The 17,910-nt window shown below is 47.0% G+C and overlaps 1 protein-coding gene across 3 annotated transcripts in view; it reads right to left on the reverse strand.

The window, feature by feature from the left end:
• The window catches only part of EPHB1 (EPH receptor B1), a 322,262-nt gene that overhangs the window by 110,196 nt on the left and 194,156 nt on the right, over positions 1 to 17,910 (reverse strand). For all 3 annotated transcript variants that reach the window (XM_042999022.1, XM_042999024.1, XM_042999023.1), the window contains exon 5: positions 9,479 to 9,814. In XM_042999022.1, coding sequence (XP_042854956.1) covers positions 9,479 to 9,814 — 336 coding nt within the window. The remainder of the gene's footprint in view (positions 1 to 9,478; positions 9,815 to 17,910) is intronic.

Raw genomic sequence — 17,910 nt, forward strand, 5'->3', positions numbered from 1 at the left:
GCTCCACAAATCACTCATGTGCAGAACTGACCCCACCTCCCCTTGCCACCATCCCTGAACACTTCTGGGAGGCCCTGACAAGTCTCCTATGTATTTGCAAACCATCCACTCAATCTCCTGCTTCTCTGCTCTCCATGTTACCTGCCTGCGATATGCCCCCTAGGAAAGCTGTTCACTAAGCCACATTTCCAGTCCCCTCCCTGAGGACCTGTGGCCATGTTCAGCACAAGCCTTACAACCTCTGAGAGCCCGACCTCCCTGCTGCACTATGACACCTCATCACGTAGCCTCAAGGCTGCCTATTGTGCTCAAACTTCACCCTGTTCCTCCTGCAAAGCTGCCTTCCTTCCACTCCTTGTCCTGGGCCCTCACTCTCTTCCAGGACATCAGACAAACCAACAGACACCACGATGTCCTGTCTCCACCCAGCCCTTGCACACCCAGCATCTCACAAGCTTCCCTCCCCACATGCAGACCTGTTCCTGCAAACAAATGCCAGCCCGCTGGTTGATGAAGCACCAAAGACCATGAACATTATATAAAGCCAGTCAGGACATTCCAGAACAGAGGACACCATGCTGACGTACAGGGGTTACTGGAGGAGTGAGATCTGGTCATTTCCCTCGGGAGCCATACAGCCTATCAGGAAAAATACAGCCTAAGCACATGAAAAACTTATGTGCATTTAAGAACTCACTGTGTCATCCTTATAACTAGTGCAGTTCAGAGAAGGGCAAACACACATAAAGATTTTCTATGGGGCAGATATGCTCACAGGGGCCCTTGTTCCCTTGAGCTGCTCTGGACAAAGTATTTGCTATGTTCAGAAAGAAAGAGAGCGAGGGAGGGAAGGAGTGAAGGAAGGCACGCAGGAAGGGAGGGAGGGAGGAAGAAAAAAAGAAATTTTAAAATCATAGGGCTCAATTCTATAGCTGATGTCCTGCAGCTCAGATCGCAGAAGGAAACTGATCCCAAGGCCTGAGGGTTGGCAGAGAGTCTCTCTTGCACTGGAAAATATTTGTGGTCTGGTGTTGCCTTTATTTACCCAGAACATTTAATGTGCCTTTTTTCTCCATCTTTCACATCCGCTCCGAGAAGATGTTAATTTTCTGAAATTAAACACTTAGCTTGATTACTGTTTTGTTAATTGCGGCATTCAAAAACCCCTGGTGCTCCTGCCTGTTTAACACGGCTGGTGCTGTGAAAATGATAGGCACAGAGTTGGCATGCCGGTGGACAGACAGCAGCAGTGGAATGCTATCCCAACTACCCCCAGCTTTGCCTGCTCCGGCAGCTGGGTCCTTGCCCGTGAGAGAGGGGCAAGCCCAGGTCACAGAAGAGGGTCTCCCACAGAGCCTTGTTTTGGGAGGACAGTGCCCCCAGGAAGTTCCAGGTCTCGCCAACATCTGGAAGAATGCAGAGGCATAACTCCCATCACAGCACCTGCCCAAAGATGTTTGAGGAAGGAAAGACCACAGACAGAGTTCAAGCTGCACCATTTGCTAATGTCTGAGATGAGTCTAAGAAAGAATGAGGCATCCATTCATACATTTGCTTGATACTTCATTAATCCATTCAATAAACATTTATTGACTTCTATTATTTCAGGCACCTAGCTAGACACTGGGGAACAATAACCAATAAGATGGATACAGGCATGCTGTACCAAAGATTATAGTTGTGGCTCACAGAGTCAACATGTGCCAGAGAAGTGCAGGGCAGACACATCACGAGGATGCCTCCTCCCGGCCACCTCCTTTGCCAAGGCCACAGGGTGAACAGCAGCTATCTCATAATCCAATCAGAAGTTCCCTCTGTGAGATTCCCTCCATAAGGAGAATTATTGCAATCTCATTTGGACTTTGAGCAGGGTAAGGAATTACTACAATCTTAACTGCCAGCAGTGTGTCCCATCTTCATTCAACAAGCCACATAGTTGGGAGTGCCTGGCCCAAGGTGGAGTGAAATGAGCACTGGCCCCCCAAGCCCCATAAGTGCTCTGGTCATCCCAGCAGGGATGCAAGGTGGGGCATTCTCAGCTGTTAGTAGCATCACCAGGCACCACTCACAAACCAGAACAGGGAGAATACCCACGCGCAACCACTGCACGGCCCAGCAAGCGATATCTGTCCATGAGAAGTCCAAATTGGTGAGTTAGTGAGCAATACAATAGCCCATCCAACACTGTCACTCTTTAGCAGTAGCTGCTATGGACTGAGATACTCTCTATCGATGGCATGTGGCTGCACCCTAACTTTGGTAAAGTGAGAGTTGGCATCACAGCAGGTTATAGTACCAAGAACCCAATGGAAGGACCCCTTGTGTTGCTGTTTCCCAGCTAGTCATCTGCTCCCCTGTGACTTTTCTGGGCCTCTGACCTCAGTCTCAGTGAGTGCTGTGGACTAGAACGTGAGCTCCACAAGGCACAGATTTTTGCTGTGTTGTTTGCTCCTGTGTTCCTGGTGCTTAAAGTGGTGTATGACCCACAGAAAGCCTCAATAATTTTTGTTGAGAAACTGAATGAATGGGAGCCCCTAGAAGCCGGAACCAATGAATCAGCCTGTAGAAAGCAGTCACAAGGCTGTGTTGAATGAATGAATACACTTCCAAAGTTGAAATGCTTAAACAAATAAATAAAGCAAACTCCTTTGAGTATGGGTGAATCTCACTGTGCTCCTCTAAGTGGATCAGGGCTGCTGGCATCATCCGAACATCATTCCCTTCAGTTTTCCTTCTAGGAGCCACTGAGGAGGAAGATACCTAGCCAGCTGGCTGGCTGTCACCACCACCAAGGCAAACATTTATGGACTAATTCATATGTAGGGACTAAAGGATCCTGGCAATTACTTATCAAGTTTCCCTGTGCCTAGCACTGTGTGGTCCCTCCCTCAAGGAGCTGGGGTAGGTGAGAAAATCTGATTTTCCACAGAGTTCATCATCTAGTGGAGAGCCCCAAGGCTGCAGGGGTGGAAGCCATGACTTTTACCGTGAGCAGTAATCCTGCTGACCTACTCTGCTCCACAGACAACACAAAACTGTTTGCAAATGGCCCAGACCTTTCTGAGGCCACTTAAAATTTCCTTTTCCAGATACCATATGTTTTTACTCTTATGTGGATCCTGAGAAACTTAACAGAAGACCATGGGGGAGGGGAAGGAAAAAAAAATTAGGGAGAGAGCCAAGCCATAAGAGACTCTTAAAAACAGAGAATAAACTTGATGGTTGATGGGGGATGGGAGGGAGGGGTGGGTGGGTAATGGGCATTGAAGAGCGTACCTGTCGGGAGGAGCACTGGGTGTTGTATGGAAACCAATTTGACAATAAATTTCATATAAAAAAAATTTCCTTCTCAATGTCAAGGCTTAAGAAACAATAACAACAATCTTTTTAGAATTAACAACAAGAAGAAACCAATGAAATGAGCTATGAAATTGAATGAAGAACAGTGAAAATTTCATTTACTTAAGGGTTTTAAACTTTCTTTATTAATTTCAATGAAAGTTTTCTTTAAAGTCATTCCAGTCTTTTAAAGTTCTGACTCAATCTTTTCTCTGCTTTGGAGCAAATTTCACCTACTAATTTCCAATGAGACCAGCCCCTAAAAATGAACTGGTTTCAGCATATGGATCTTAACACTCTAAATTTTTACAGGCAGCACTGTAATATTGTTTTAATATTTAATTTTGAGATTTACATAATATCTTTCCTCCAAAGAGCTCGATATATTGCAATATCATAAAATTCCTTTTCATATTCAAAGATTATTCTTTATGCATGCAAATACTATATTTAACCAAGGAATAATGCAAATTAGGTGATGTGTTCAGAGGAATGGGTGGGCTAGGTAATTCTTTTGTAGAAAAAGTAGCATTTCTGAGTGACTTTAATTGTCTAGGAGCTTCAAAAATGCCTTAAAAATGGACAAACTATTGGGGCTTATGACCATTAATAGAAGTAATGCAGTAGCTTTTAAACAAAATTAAGCAATGGGTTGTGTCTGTGGGCACAGTGAATATGTTAATATTCCATATGCAATAGGCATAGTGGGCCATCCACCGACCAAGCGTAATATAATGTCAGATATAGATACTGTTGATGCCATCATGAAAGTAAGAGGCCAAGGGCTGCTTCTCCAAATACATGAGAAGGAAGGATAGACAGGCTCCTCAGAGTGGCAAGATCAGCCTGTGCCAGGTATACATACAGGTTCTAGCTCCGCTGTCCTTGTCAACTTACCGGGACTTCGCTACTCGCCTTTCTAGTGCCTACTCCTCCCTCAAAGAATGGACAAACCCATACATGCCATTTATCTGATGGGGATGACATCAGTTCCAAACAAAGGGATGGAGGGGCCTTGGAAGGAAAGCCTAGGAAGAGAGTCCAGCAAATTTCTGTCTGGCCCAGAAACGATGCTCATCTCCCCATCATAGCATTGGTCACAAAGTCACTTTCTGTCCCGTCTCATTTGCTTGTCGCAACAGCACTCGGAAGCAGGTGTCATTATTTACATTTTACAGTTGAGGAAGGAGGGGTCATCACTCATACGAGTGATGTGAACTTGCCTGAGTCGTGTGAAAAGCAGAGAGAGGGTCCAACTGCAGGGTCCCCTGCTGCACCTCTACCACACTGAGTGCAGGAGCTGAGACAGGTGACTGCCCCATGGTGGAAAAGGGCTAGACCAACACAGCACCCTTGCCATCCAGGCTTGGCTAAGTCAGATTAGCCCTCTGAGGTGGAGGTGAGAAACCACAGCCAACACGTTTGGCTCTCAAGTGCTTTAAAATTTTCTAATTAGTTGTCAGCATTTTAAATCTAGGTTATCAGCTTATAAGTTCTGGCACTGCTGGGTGTGGCATCACTTACTGGAGCTGGGCAGAGGCTCGCCCTGTCCTCTACAGTCCTCTGTGGTCCTCACCACTCCCTACTGCCTGACACTTGGCCATGTTTTGCTCCTCTCCACTGCTAGACAGGCCTCGTGGGCCTTTGGGTTTGTTCTCTCTGGGTTAGTTGGTCCTAAATTCACGGACTCTATTTTGCAGCAAGTTGATTTTTAAGATGTGCCAGTCTGATTTGTCTTATTTACTTTTTCCAGGATTTCCTCTGAGGTCCCCTTCCCCAACTCTGACACTCTGAATCTAGTTGGCAGAAAAGAGAAGTAAAGTTTGTCATTCACTTTAATTCTCTCTGACAGCAGATGATCCGGCCATCAGTCTGAATCTGGGGCCGGGTGCCAGAGAGTGACTGCAGGAGTTAGTGGTGATAACAACCTCTCTGCAGATCGCTTGGCCACTGGAACAGAGAGAGTTCCACCTGAGCTGGTCTATTTTAAACTCAAGGCAGCTGTATTCAGTGCGAGGCTGCATCCCTGAAGACCTCACGTAAATCTGAGCTTGCATAATTCATGACCAACCCTGACCAAAGATGATGGACATTTTTTTTGACAGCTGAAGTGGCCTAGCTATGTGGCAATGGCTTAGAGGGAGCTTACAACTTACCCGGCTCACCATAATGTGATTTTTGATCAGTCAGAGGATAAAATGGCCACAAATCTGAGTTTGAAACCTAGAAACATCACTGCTGCCTATAAGGTGCTGAGAAAATTCTGAAAGCACTCTGACCCCAGTTTCTTCATCTGATCCACCTCAACTTTATAAAGAACTTGGTAGGTGCTTGGCACACTGGAGGTGCTCAAAATAGTAGTTCTCAGCCACTGCCTATGGGCTGGGTGAGGATCTGATCCTGATACTCTCCAAGTGATATGAGATCCTTGAGAAGTCATGACTATAGACATGACTGGGGTTGTTATGGAAGGATACGGAAGCCCTCTGCATCTCAGGACCCAAGAGATCCTTCAGTGTTCCCTCAGTGATGCTTGTCTCTGTGTATGCTATGGACCAAAAGACGATTATAAAACCTCCTATGGTCTTAGATCACAGCCCTGAGGGTCAAGGAAAGCCTCATGGTGACTCCCTCTGATGGACTGATGCCAACCAGTTCTTTTTATTAGATACCTCAATCAGCTAGGATGAGCTGCCTGCTTCCACTGGGCAGGGCTCATGATAGCAGCAGATGCAGCATCAGCGTGGCGTGCCTGAGCAGCCCTGAGAAAGGGGGGCATGGAAATTCTGTGTCTGCTGAATAGTAAGAGTTACATGCCCAGCCATGGATGTGGTCTGTAGCTCCCAACAAAAGAAAGCACCAGCCCAAAGCAGCAACCAGCCTCCCAGGATAGAGTCTGATAATCATGAACATCGGGCTTCAGATCAAGTCCAAGACCACTGAGCAGCCAACTTATCCAAACCCTTCTCTTGTGTGACCCTTACTGACATCCACTGTCAAGATCCAATTCACCGTGGGGGGACACCTTGGATCCCTCAACGAACACACACTCATCTCCATCTTGATCCAGAGGCAGGGAAAAGTCTTTTGTGGTTCTGTGTCACAGAGAAAATCGTGGAAGAGTAACAGAGGGTGCACAGTGAGGTGCTCTTTTGAGCCAGAGGGCACTGGCTGGCTCTGAAAACTTTCGCCATGCGCAGAGGGACTGCCCACTGTTTAGGGAAGGAAACAGGAAGGCAGAATCAGAGGTGATTTCCTGCCAACCCTCTTCTAATCCTAGATTCTCAAATCCCTTTAAGCTTCTTCTTCCTTATCAGAAACATATGAACAACGCCTAAGTCACGGGTAATTATGAGGATCAAATGAGTCCATGTATGACAAAATTCTTTGTCAACTCAAAAACAAAACAAAATGAACCAACAAACATGAGGTGTTAAGCTATGATAATAATTATTCACCTACTCCTCAATCAGGATCCATTCAACGGTCCCCAGCTATTTCAGTTTGGGCAGTTCTAGACCGAGAATAGGTCCTCGATAGCACCTATCATTTGATTTAATAACTGATTCCAGGATAGCTCTGGGTCAAATTCTTTACCTTCTATCTACCTACTCATGACCCAGACAGTAGGAGAGGGGTGGCAGGGGCCGTGCCATATCACGAGGTCAGGGTGGGGAGGCTGACCTGGACTTCACCCAGAACGGAAGAGTTCAGGGGTCCCTGGAAAGACGTTAGACATGTCATAATTTGTGGACTTGCATGGGTCCATCTACCCTGTTCCTTACTGGATCTGAGTGATACGGCTTTTATGATGCCATAAAAGGCCTCTCACAGAGGAACAGGCCCAAGTGTTTATTTTGAAAAATCTCATCTTTTAAAAGAGTTATCTGTTGGTTGAAAATAATTTGCATTCACATGTGGATCTGTCAAAGCAGTGTGAAAGCACCATGTTCCTCAGGGCCCCACAGTCCACAGATTAGGACCCATGGGCCCCCTTGTCATTTGTTTTGTAACAACCATATGCCACTGAGAAGCACCCTTCTCTTATTGATTATAAACTTTCTGACACCCAAATTCCAGAATTCCCAGAAAGAAATCATAGACTGGAACATGTGGATGGGGCTGGGACCCCCAAATCAGGGAAGGTTAGGAATAGAGGGCCCACCAAAGGGGGAACAAAGGCCATGAGAAATGTGCTTGTGGAGGAGAAAATGAGTGAGGATCAAAACAAATACTTTGAATGCCGGCAATGCCAGGCCCCTTGCAGGAGCCCTGGTCGCTCAGCGCCTCTGCAGCCTGGGAAGGTGCAGATGGCAAGACAAGCAGATGGGCAGGTTCGGGAATAGCAGGGTAAGGAAAGGGAGGGGCAGGAATCAAAGTAAACCGCCATAAGTGGCAGGTTTGTTCGCACATTCTTAGAGAGAGAGCAGACAGCCAAGCCCAGCATGACATGACAGCCTGGCAGGATTATTAGTCCCCGAAGCTGGGACACTAAAATATTTCAGCCAGTTTTCTGCCTTAAACTCTCCAAGGGAAACACTGCTAACAAAGGCTGCCCATGTTCCGTGTTCAACGTGATATAGAAATTACCATTCCCTTTTCTTTGGGTAAGACAGACTGTCACAACCTTTGTCTCCACGGCACTGGGGCTGTGGTCACCAGCTGGAGGCTTCCACACTTCCACGCCTATTTTTTCACGGCACACACACGCATGCAAACACGTGACCATACACATACATACAAACATGCACACACGAACACACACGTGTTCACAGCAACAACGCAGCCATCTGGACAGCCATGCTCTCCTACAACACCTTTTTTTCTCCTGAGTTCTGACAGCTTAAACCCAAGAATCATCTGCCATCAAAGATGCCTGGGATTGAAAGAGGCAGAAGGAGCCTGAGGATGGGGAGGTGAGGAGCAGACAAGGACGGAATAGGGAAGAGGAGGTTAAGAAAGGGGAGCTGCACACAGGGAGAGAGAGAAAAGAGACGTGCCTGGCTCCAGCTATTCCACTAACAAGCTGTCCTTCTAGAATTTGTTGATTGAAAAAAATCCATAATTCCAAATAAGATCACAGTCCATTGCCCACGACCCCTATTGCCTATAGACTTTCCCTCTGCAGTCTTGCACCATCACCCCAGGGGAGAGATTGCTCATTTCTAACTCCCTCGGTATTTACTGCATGTGTATGGTACACACGCTTAGAATACACCATGCCGCAGGTTTGTATTTTGTGTCTACGTCCTGCAAATTCTTCAGTGAATGAGTTTTGTGGGAGGAACGGTGTTGTCCGTTCCTGTACTCCTCACAGTGTCTAATCCGCAGCTGGGCCCACGTCAGATGCTAACTAACCGTCTCTTAATAATGAGTGAGTAAATAAATAAATGAGTGAGTGAGTGCCTGAATGGACTGGCTAAACGGACATACAGAGGAATGGGTTGTTGCAAGAGGTGTAAAAAGCAATACAGAGAAAAGGTCAGAAGAGTGAGAGATACAGAAATAAAGAGAAGAGAAGGAAATGTCTAGTGAGCTGTGCACGCCTCAGGGACGTACAGGCCGTCAGGAGTGATCTACTGCCAACTACCTGAAGTCTCTCTAACAGTGGAGCATTCATTTAGGCAAGCTATACAGGAGAATGCACTCTTGAATTACACAGTTTAATTGAAAAATAATCTATGAAGGCAATCCTCACTTTATCACATGATTTCTGGGAAGCTTCCTTCATTGGGTTTTCTGATAAAGCGGCACCAGGGTTCTCAAGATCGTGCAGACCCATCCATCTGTCTGTCCATCTACCACCCATCCATCTGTCCGTCCATCTATCTTTCCAAAGGCATTTGTTGAATCCCAGCTGGATGCAGAGCTGGGGGTTCTACGCTGGCCTGGATATCCCTCTTTGCTTTTGTGCTGAGCACGAAAATATCCCTCAGAATCCAACTCACTCTCAGAGGTGAAACACTATTTTCTGCCATGTTTCCTCCATGGCCACAAATGCCCATCACCTGACACCTTCACCCCTGGGAGGAGGCCTGAAAGCAGAATGGGTGTGACTGAAGCTTTGTTCCTTCACGGGGATGGATAGGGAGCCAGCCACACAGACAGACAGAAGGAGCACAGATGCCTCCAGACTCACCGGCTTGGTTCGTGGTGATGTTGACGGAGACATGCTGTGGGGGGAAGGGGCTCTTGCTGGAGACTCCATTGACGGCCTGGATGTCGAAGGTATAGGGGGTGTGGGCCCACAGGCTGCTGATGGAGACACGGCACTCGGTCAGGCCCAGCTGCCTGGGTACAAACTCCACGTTGTCGTCACAGCGGGAGCAGCTCCGACGGTCTGCCCGGCACTTTCTACAGATGATGTTGTAGGTCACATCATCCCGCCCGCCTGTCTCCCTTGGCGGATGCCACTCCAGAATGATAGATGTCTCATTGACAATGGAGATGACATTGCGGGGACCTGACGGGACACCTGTAGGGAGACAAAGAAGGGCCCAGTGAGGCTAGGCAGAAGCTTCCTCCTCCTGCCTCTCTCCATCTGCCTTTGGTGTATCTCCTCCCCTGTCACACACATGTATCACCTTCAGTCCGTCAAGGCCAAATCTCCATGCTCCAATCCATTCTGAGAATATATGGTGGACAGAAATGACAACCTGGCCTAAACTTCCCTCTCAGTCATCCCAGTGGGGACAGTGGCAATCGTGTGTGCCAAAGGAGAGGAGGGTGCAGGGATCTGGGTTCAAGCTCTTTGGTTTTCAGGACCAAGCCACTTCCTCTAGCCAGCTTTAGGGTATGCTACACATATGTAGTAGACACTTACTGGATTCCTGTCTTTTCTTTGTGTAGAATTCAAGGGTTGAGGGACATGAGTGACCCATCAAAAGCTCCGACATATCCTGGCATCTTGCGCAAAACCACATGCAATTTGGCGTCTGCGTGATGTGTACATGCTGGGGCTATTTCTCTGTCGGGCAGGCTGCCAGATCACCTGGATACATGAATATTCACAGTGCCCAAGCTTTGGTGAAGACAAGAAGCCAAGTTGGCTGGGAGGTTCGTATAGCCACCATTTTTTACCCCATGACATGAGAAGAACATAGAGATTTGTTCTAGACATTCTGCTAGCTGCTTTACACCTATTACCTGAGAAGAGACAGTAATTAATTTGATTTTATAGAAAGGGAAACTAAAACTGAGAATGGAGACTGGCTGTGGATCATGTGGTATGTAAGAACTGCAGCCAGTGTGGAGACCCCTGTCTGCCTGATTCCAAAGCTCATGCACTTTAACAACAGCCTTATGCTGCCTGCTAGTGAAACCGGCTATCCTTCCCTACTAAGGGAAAAGCCATTTCCCACTCTGGCCTTACACTGGTATGGTACTCCAAAGGTTGATGATCAGATCTGTTCATGGATAACAGGAGATTTGACCAGACTCTCTCTCCTACAAACCAGCCAGATTCATTGGGAGTCAAGGAGGGCAGACTCTTCCCTCTGGATAGCTCTGTCTATAGATGGTGTTCACACTGTGGCAAAGGTTGAAATGCCTTGCTAAATACTAAATTCTAGAAAACCTAGTCCTTTGTAGGAAGGCAACATATCTCTGAATTAACAGCCAAGGTGCTGGGCATTTTGAGAATCTCCTGCCCAGAAACAGAACAGATCACAGCCTCAGGTTCCCAAGCTAAGCGCTGCATGTCCTCAATGTCTAATGATGAAAATGAATCCCACCCAAAAGCCCCCCTTCTGAATGGCGGGTCTGCTGGAGCAGCCGCTCTGGATAGTAATGCATTCAGAATTCACACACGTGACTGTCGCCAGCTGAACGAAGACATGTGTAAAGTGGTTCATGCTGAAGACAGGAATCAAATGCCAACAAACAAAATGAGGGAATAACAACAAGGTCGGGGGGCACCAGGGAAGGATTCTGTGTTGAATCAGTCAACAGCAAGCAGCTAGAGCAGAAAGCAAATATTAAATCGGATTCTATTAAAACGTGAAAGAAAATCAGTACTGTACTATATAAAGCCCATTAGGCCTGAGCTAAAGCACAACTTTCATACAAGCTTGTGACAGGGCAGGATTCATGAAGCATTTTTACTGAAGTCTTGCAAATAGCGTTCAAGAATTCCCAACCCATCTGCCCAGGGATAAACATCCGTCTCTTCTCGGATCAGCACACAGCTAGTGCTGAGAGGGTAGCTGGCATGGCCGTTGCTGGGTTCTTACTCGGCCGGGCCAGCTTCACCTTGCGCTGCACTATTCGTTAATGTGCATATTGGCCAGTGCCTGTCTTGGACACGTCTGTTTGCTCAGACTGATGAGATTTGGACCACAAGCTCCCAGTGGTCAGTGCCACTGCTCCCTGTCTCAGCAGACAGCCTAGCCTCTGCCACAGGCCACCATCTCTCATACTCGTCATAAATACATTCATCCAGCACTTGCTCTCTGCTGGGTGTGGAAGGATTCTTTAACAATGTTATCTTATTGCAGCTTTGGGACGCCATCACTGGAAAGCAGTCTTGGTTGGTAGAGCAGAGATAGGTACTGCCCAGGAGAGGGACCACCCATTCTTCCCACCCTGTGGAGGCCTCCCCATGTCATTATCTCCTTTCTCCCATGACCTTAATCTTCACCTTCTCCCCTGGCTCCACCTTCTCCACTTAAACTCCCATTAGATTTTTGCTATTTTAAAAGCTAAAGCAGCACCACTGGCATCTATGTTGACTGCCCTCTCTTCTTCGCCCTCCAGCCAAGTTTTCCAAAGTGGAGGGCCTCCTCTCTCCTTGCTTGGGCAAGTGCAGTCCAGTTACTACCCCCCCCCCGCACCCCCCCCCCGTCACTGCTTTTCTTTTGGCATCCCACCTGACAAATGCAGAGAATGCCATTCAGTCCTTCCCTTGCTTGACACCCTGCATGATCAGTAGCCAGACCCTGACAGTCACATCTTCTGTGTCCCCCACATTCAGTCACTACAGTGATGTCCCACCTCTTTGTCCTCAGAATGTTCCCTTCCTCAATATCTTCACCCCCTTAGAACTCCAGGCCCTGTGGACTTTCCTGCCCTAGAGCAACAGCCTTCTTGTGAATCCTCCCACACTGCTTTGCACCCCTCCTGTCCATTCTATTCTGCCAGAGAGTGGGTTCTGAAATGCCCATGAGATCATAGTGTTCCCCTGCTCAAACTGCAACTGCCCAAAAGTTTACCTCCTTTCCACATCCTTCAAGTCCCCATGTAGTCGTCTTACTCATGATCTTATCCCTGGTCACTTGACCCTCAAAGTGGCCTTATACTGTGGCCTGTAGGAAGATTCCTGTGATTTCCTGTGCATACTAAACTCCCTTCATGCCCCTGAGCCTCTGCACAGTGTTCTCTTCTGTCTGCAATTCCTTTCCTCCTTATCCATTTGATGAACTCCTGCTCACCACCCAAGATCTAGTACTCAATTTCACCAGGAGGCTTCTCTGATGCCTGCAGTCACGTACCCCCCACCCTTGGGCTTCCATAAGCCTATTTCTAGATGCTAACACAGATTCCATTATTGCACTGTGATGATCTCTTCCTCTGTGTTGAACTCACCACGCTGTGGCTTCCTGGTGGGTGGGAGCTTGTGGCTGGCTTATCTCCGTGGTTCCAATGCCCCAGCTCTTTGCTCAGGGGAGGCTCCTCACACTTGGTTTTGACCTCTGCTCAGGGTGCACAACTTAAGATCACCCTATCCCAGCATGAGATGCCCTGCTGTGGGGCAGAGGGAGGATACAGTTGTGGTAACAGGGAAGACTGCTTGTGGCCCTGAGTGGTAGAGGCTTTAGTGAGATAAAGGTGGCAAGTGAGGAGCTGGTTTGGAGAGGACTTCCCTGTCCCTTGATCCAGTGGTGTCCCTGGCAGGTGGGATGATCCCATTTGATGCTGCCCCGTGCCTGCTCCCGGCTCAGGAAGAAAAGTGGCAGGTTTCCAAGAAGATTTTTTCATGGTTATTTAGACACAGCCTTCATATAAAGCAACTACTGCACCATTCTCTTTCATGGCTGCTTTCCAGAACAAATGCATCCATGGGGCATGAATGGGGACCTATGGGGACCTATAGGGCCCATGTTTATTGATTCCAGAACTGCGTATATCTGAATCCTTTCCTTTCAAGGAAAGCTAGAAGAACCCAAATATGTCTTGCTGTGTGTCCTTCCCCACCATGTCCTCAAGAGTAGGGGTGTGTCTTGTTTCAGAGCCCAGCAGAGTGCCTGGGCTCACAGTACACATCTGTGGAGATGGCCCGAGTCTGGTCCACAAACAGTGATTGGGATCCTGTTCACTACTCATTCATTCACTCACTCACTTCTTTAACAAATACTCCTGTGTAATTCTAGGCACTCAGAGGTGAGGGAAAGGCCAGATAGACAAACTTCTGCTCCCATGGAACTTACTTACATTCTGGTGAGAGAAAACAGACAGAAGGAAGAAGGAAAGAAAGGAAAGAAAGAAGGAAACATGGGAGATAAATGACATGACTTCAGATAAAAATAAGTGCTATAAAATAAAATAGCCCCCAGGTTAAGACTGCTTCCCAATGGGGTACCTGGGTGGCTCAGTCGGCTAAGCATCCAACTCTTGATTTTGGCTCAGGTGATGATCTCATGGTTCATGAGTTCTAGACCCACATCAGGCTCTGTGCTGACAGCACAGAGCCTGCCTGGGATTCTCTCTCTCCCTCCATCTCTGCCGCTCCCCTGCTCAAGCTCTTTCTCTCTCTCTCAAAATAAATGAATAAACATTAAAGAAATAAAAAAAAAAAAAGATTGCCTCCCAACAATGCTTAGCTCCTGCCCCTTTTCCCAGGAGGCCTGCTCTGGGCAGGGCAAGCCAGGGGCCAGTCTCTGGGTAGCTAAAATGGCAATGGTCCCTGGTCTGTGCTCCATCAGCCTAATGATAAGGGCACGTTCCTGCCAGCAGGTTGCTCAGCCTTGCCTGTACTTGGGAGAGTCTGACCACAGCATGTTTGGCCTCAGAATAAATGTCCCTAGACAAAGGTGCTAGGCCACCTCTACCCCTCCAAGCAGCACTCCCTGGGCTTGAGGCCCTTACCCCTGTGGGGAGTGTCTGTCCAGAACCAGAGCTCCACTCAACATCCTCAGGAAGGAGGCCAACTGAGGCAACCAAACAAAAATGTCAAAAGGCGGGGGGAGTAGAGGGGGAGGCCAGAAAGAGAAGAAAATTCTTCATCTCCGTCAGCAAAAGGCCTCAGTGCGTGCAGTGGTAGGGGCTCAGAGCCACAGTCTCCTTGTCTAAAGCTCCCTGCTCTTGCGTCCATGTCCTCGTTTTTCTTAATTATATACAGACAGGCTTTTTGAAGCTTCTCTGATCTGTTGCCACGGTTACTACTGATGAAAGCTTCCTGTGAAAAGGGCTAAAGAGACTCAGTCCTTTTAAAATATGGGAAAACCACTGAGCTGGCTTAAGTGGGAGGGGCATGGTAGGTCCTGGGTCATGAGGATAGGGCTCTGTGTTTTCCAGAATGTGCCTGAGAGGTTGGCTCAGCCTGCGTGAGTATAGTTGGCACTGGGACCTCAAAGAGTTAAACAGAAAAGATCCTTCTAGAGACACAAGATTAGCCCAAGTGTTGCCATACTGAGATAGAATCTCCTGCTTCTTAATGTGATTTGGGCAGGATGAATTTTTTTTTTTTTTTTTAAAGAATGGAGAGACAGGGTGAGTGAGTTTATTTGTAGGCATTAAGCTGGAAATAAGAGCACTCCTGAGTAATCAAAGGGAAAATCTGCTGAAGATAGGTCAGCCCTGAAAGCCAATTCCTTTATCAGGAATCTTAATAAGGCCAACTTCCTGGTCTCAGAATTTAGATGTGAACTTCAGCCTGGTCCAAGGTGCCAACCAGGTAGGGTCCAGCTAACTGTGCCTTGCTGCAGCCAGGATCTATATACTTGCATCCCTCCCCATGGGGAGCTGGTGAGGGTGACAACCACAATGAGGTGAAGCTTTCCAGGGAGACCCTATGTGCAGGCTGAGATTGCACTGTTCTGCGTCAGGCCAGAGATGGGATCCTCCACATTGTGTGCACAACTGCTTGAAGGATTTGACGAAAGAGAAAGATGTTACCCAGAAAAATGGACAAATACTTAAACACAAACATGGGTTTTCAGAGACTCTGAGGGGTTCATAGTTCCTTGAAACTAACCAGTGAACACCCTAGATGTTCACAGCAACCAAGTTCAAAAATAATCTCTTGTTGGTGACCCTTGAGATGGTGAACTTCTAAGCCTTAATACTCTCAACTGAAAAGAGGTAGTTTTGAGGATTTAATGAGATAATATACCTAAGGAGTTTAGCTGTGTGGCCTGTACACAGAGGAACTCCATAAATATCACTTGCTATTATAATTAGTATTGCCATTATTAGATGATTTGGAGCCCTGAACCATTCATTCAATTAAGATTGATCTTGTGCAGCCCCTCATTCATTGAGCAGAGACCCCATGCCCAGAACTGTGCTGGCACTGTGAAAGCCATGAAGCTATGGAAGCCACAGCCCATGATGCTGGGGAGCCCAGACGCTTTCTAGTCAGGCAAGACCCCACACCCATGGGTCCTAGAATCTGTGGACACATACAATTAAGGATCAAAGTAAGTAATACAGACACAAAGAGTTATAGGTGTCTGGGAAAAGATAAGATCAGTGCAGAACAAAATATTCAGAGATGGTGTCTGGGGCCTTGTCTACCAGTTGGAGCTACATGTACAGACTTGGAGGCTGTGCTCCAGTCTATACACCTTAGGGCACTAATCCCTGAAAACACATCCAGGAAGGAGGAGAGCCCTAATCTTGGGCATGGGGCTGTGTCTCCAGAATGGGTCCAGCTCTTTTTAACCTTCTTGTGCTCCTATATATCTGCTCCTTAGCCTCTCAAGAGGTGGTCTGGCTTTAACATGGAATCTGGGTTTGCTTGTTCTCTCTCACCCTATGGGCAGGGAAATACATCCTTTACCCCTACAGCAAACTACATCCTCAACTCAGTCTTCTTTTAGGAGAAAGGATAGAGATACCGTTTGGGAATGGGTCAAGAAGGACAGTTGATACTCAAGATTCTTAAATATTGTAAGTCAAAAGAATGCAGAGATAATGTTCTTGTGGCTGAGCAGAGTCAAGACAGTAGTTTGGAAAACTGACTGCATACTTTAATGTGGGCTAAGGGTTAAGAGGGGATGGAGAGGGAGATCAGAAAATGACACCAGGAGTAGGGATGGTGCAAAAAGCATGGCATGGGGGCCCAGGAAGACATGGGTGGGGTGGTGAGAATTGGTTATAAAAAATTACAGTACTATTGGGACATCTCTTTACTTATTGCTCACTATGAAAGAGATACTTAAGGAACTATGTCTGAATAATTGGGAAGCTTTCTGGAGAAAGGAGAAAGTCCTTTAAGATTTTATAGAGAGACAGATAGAAGTCTAGGAACAGAGGCGGACATGGAAACAGAGCTGTAGAGGTATGACGAGGTCTTTTATGGAGGCAAAATATGCAGCAAACCAGGTCAGGCTGGTTGTTATGTCTTTTCCCTCAATACAGCATAGAGGGCTAAAATCAGGATGGGTTGGAAGGTAACATAAGCCAAAAGAGGGAAATTTTGCAATTATCAGAAATGTAGTAGAGTTATCGAATAAACATGAAGTGGACCCACATTCAGTTGTAGTTCCTTCTTTGGTATCTGGTTATTTAAAAACAATACCAAACAAAGAAACTTTTCTTTATTTTTTTAGGTGCCATATATAGTTATGACACTCCCCAGCCTAAGTTCAGCTCTCTCTCTCCCTCTCTCTTTCTATCCTGAGGATGCCAATTCCTCTCCCATCATTCCTGCAGTAGGTGTAGAGTTTCTGGGAGAAACTGGACAGGAATGCCCACTGTCCTAAAGGAAAGGGTTGTGATGTCCTGTAACATGCTGGTTCAGAACTTTGGAGAGGGGTATGTGCCTGCGTGCTCCCATCCCCCTTCACAGAGGTGCCTTGGACAGCAGTGGGGCAGTTCCTAAGATTCTATGTCAGGCACCAATAACACTACAATAATAGGAGCCAGTGGCAGCCAGAGTTTTCAAGTCTTATTGGGGGATGTGGGGTGGCTGTTTGAAGACAGATCAGAAAACCACAAATAATTTATCAGAGACCTGGTGGAAAGTAGTGGCATCAAAATGGGCTAGTGAGGCAACCTCCACTCAATAGTAGAAGCTTAGAGGGACTTTATTGAGATCCTTACAAAAAAAAAAGACCAAGGACTACCTACAATTTGTGAGTGATGAGCACCAGACATTTGGAACACTGTTTTGCTTAATGTGAAGATGGTAATGTGTCAAGTTCTGAGGTGTCCCTTCCAAAGAGGCGGTTGTGCTGGAGGCCTGAGGCAGCAGGGCTAGAAAGTTGAGTGGTGCCTGTCCCATTGCAAGTGAGGCACCCTGGTTGCTCCCCTCAAAATATAGACTCCCCCTGGGACAAGGATGAGAGGTGGTTGAAACCTGGGGAAATCATGTTGCTTTATTTTTCCTAACAGTCCTAGATCCCAATATTC

Source organism: Panthera tigris, chromosome C2 (genome assembly GCF_018350195.1).
Source record: "Panthera tigris isolate Pti1 chromosome C2, P.tigris_Pti1_mat1.1, whole genome shotgun sequence".
In the NCBI taxonomy this organism is placed as follows: Eukaryota; Metazoa; Chordata; class Mammalia; order Carnivora; family Felidae; genus Panthera; species Panthera tigris.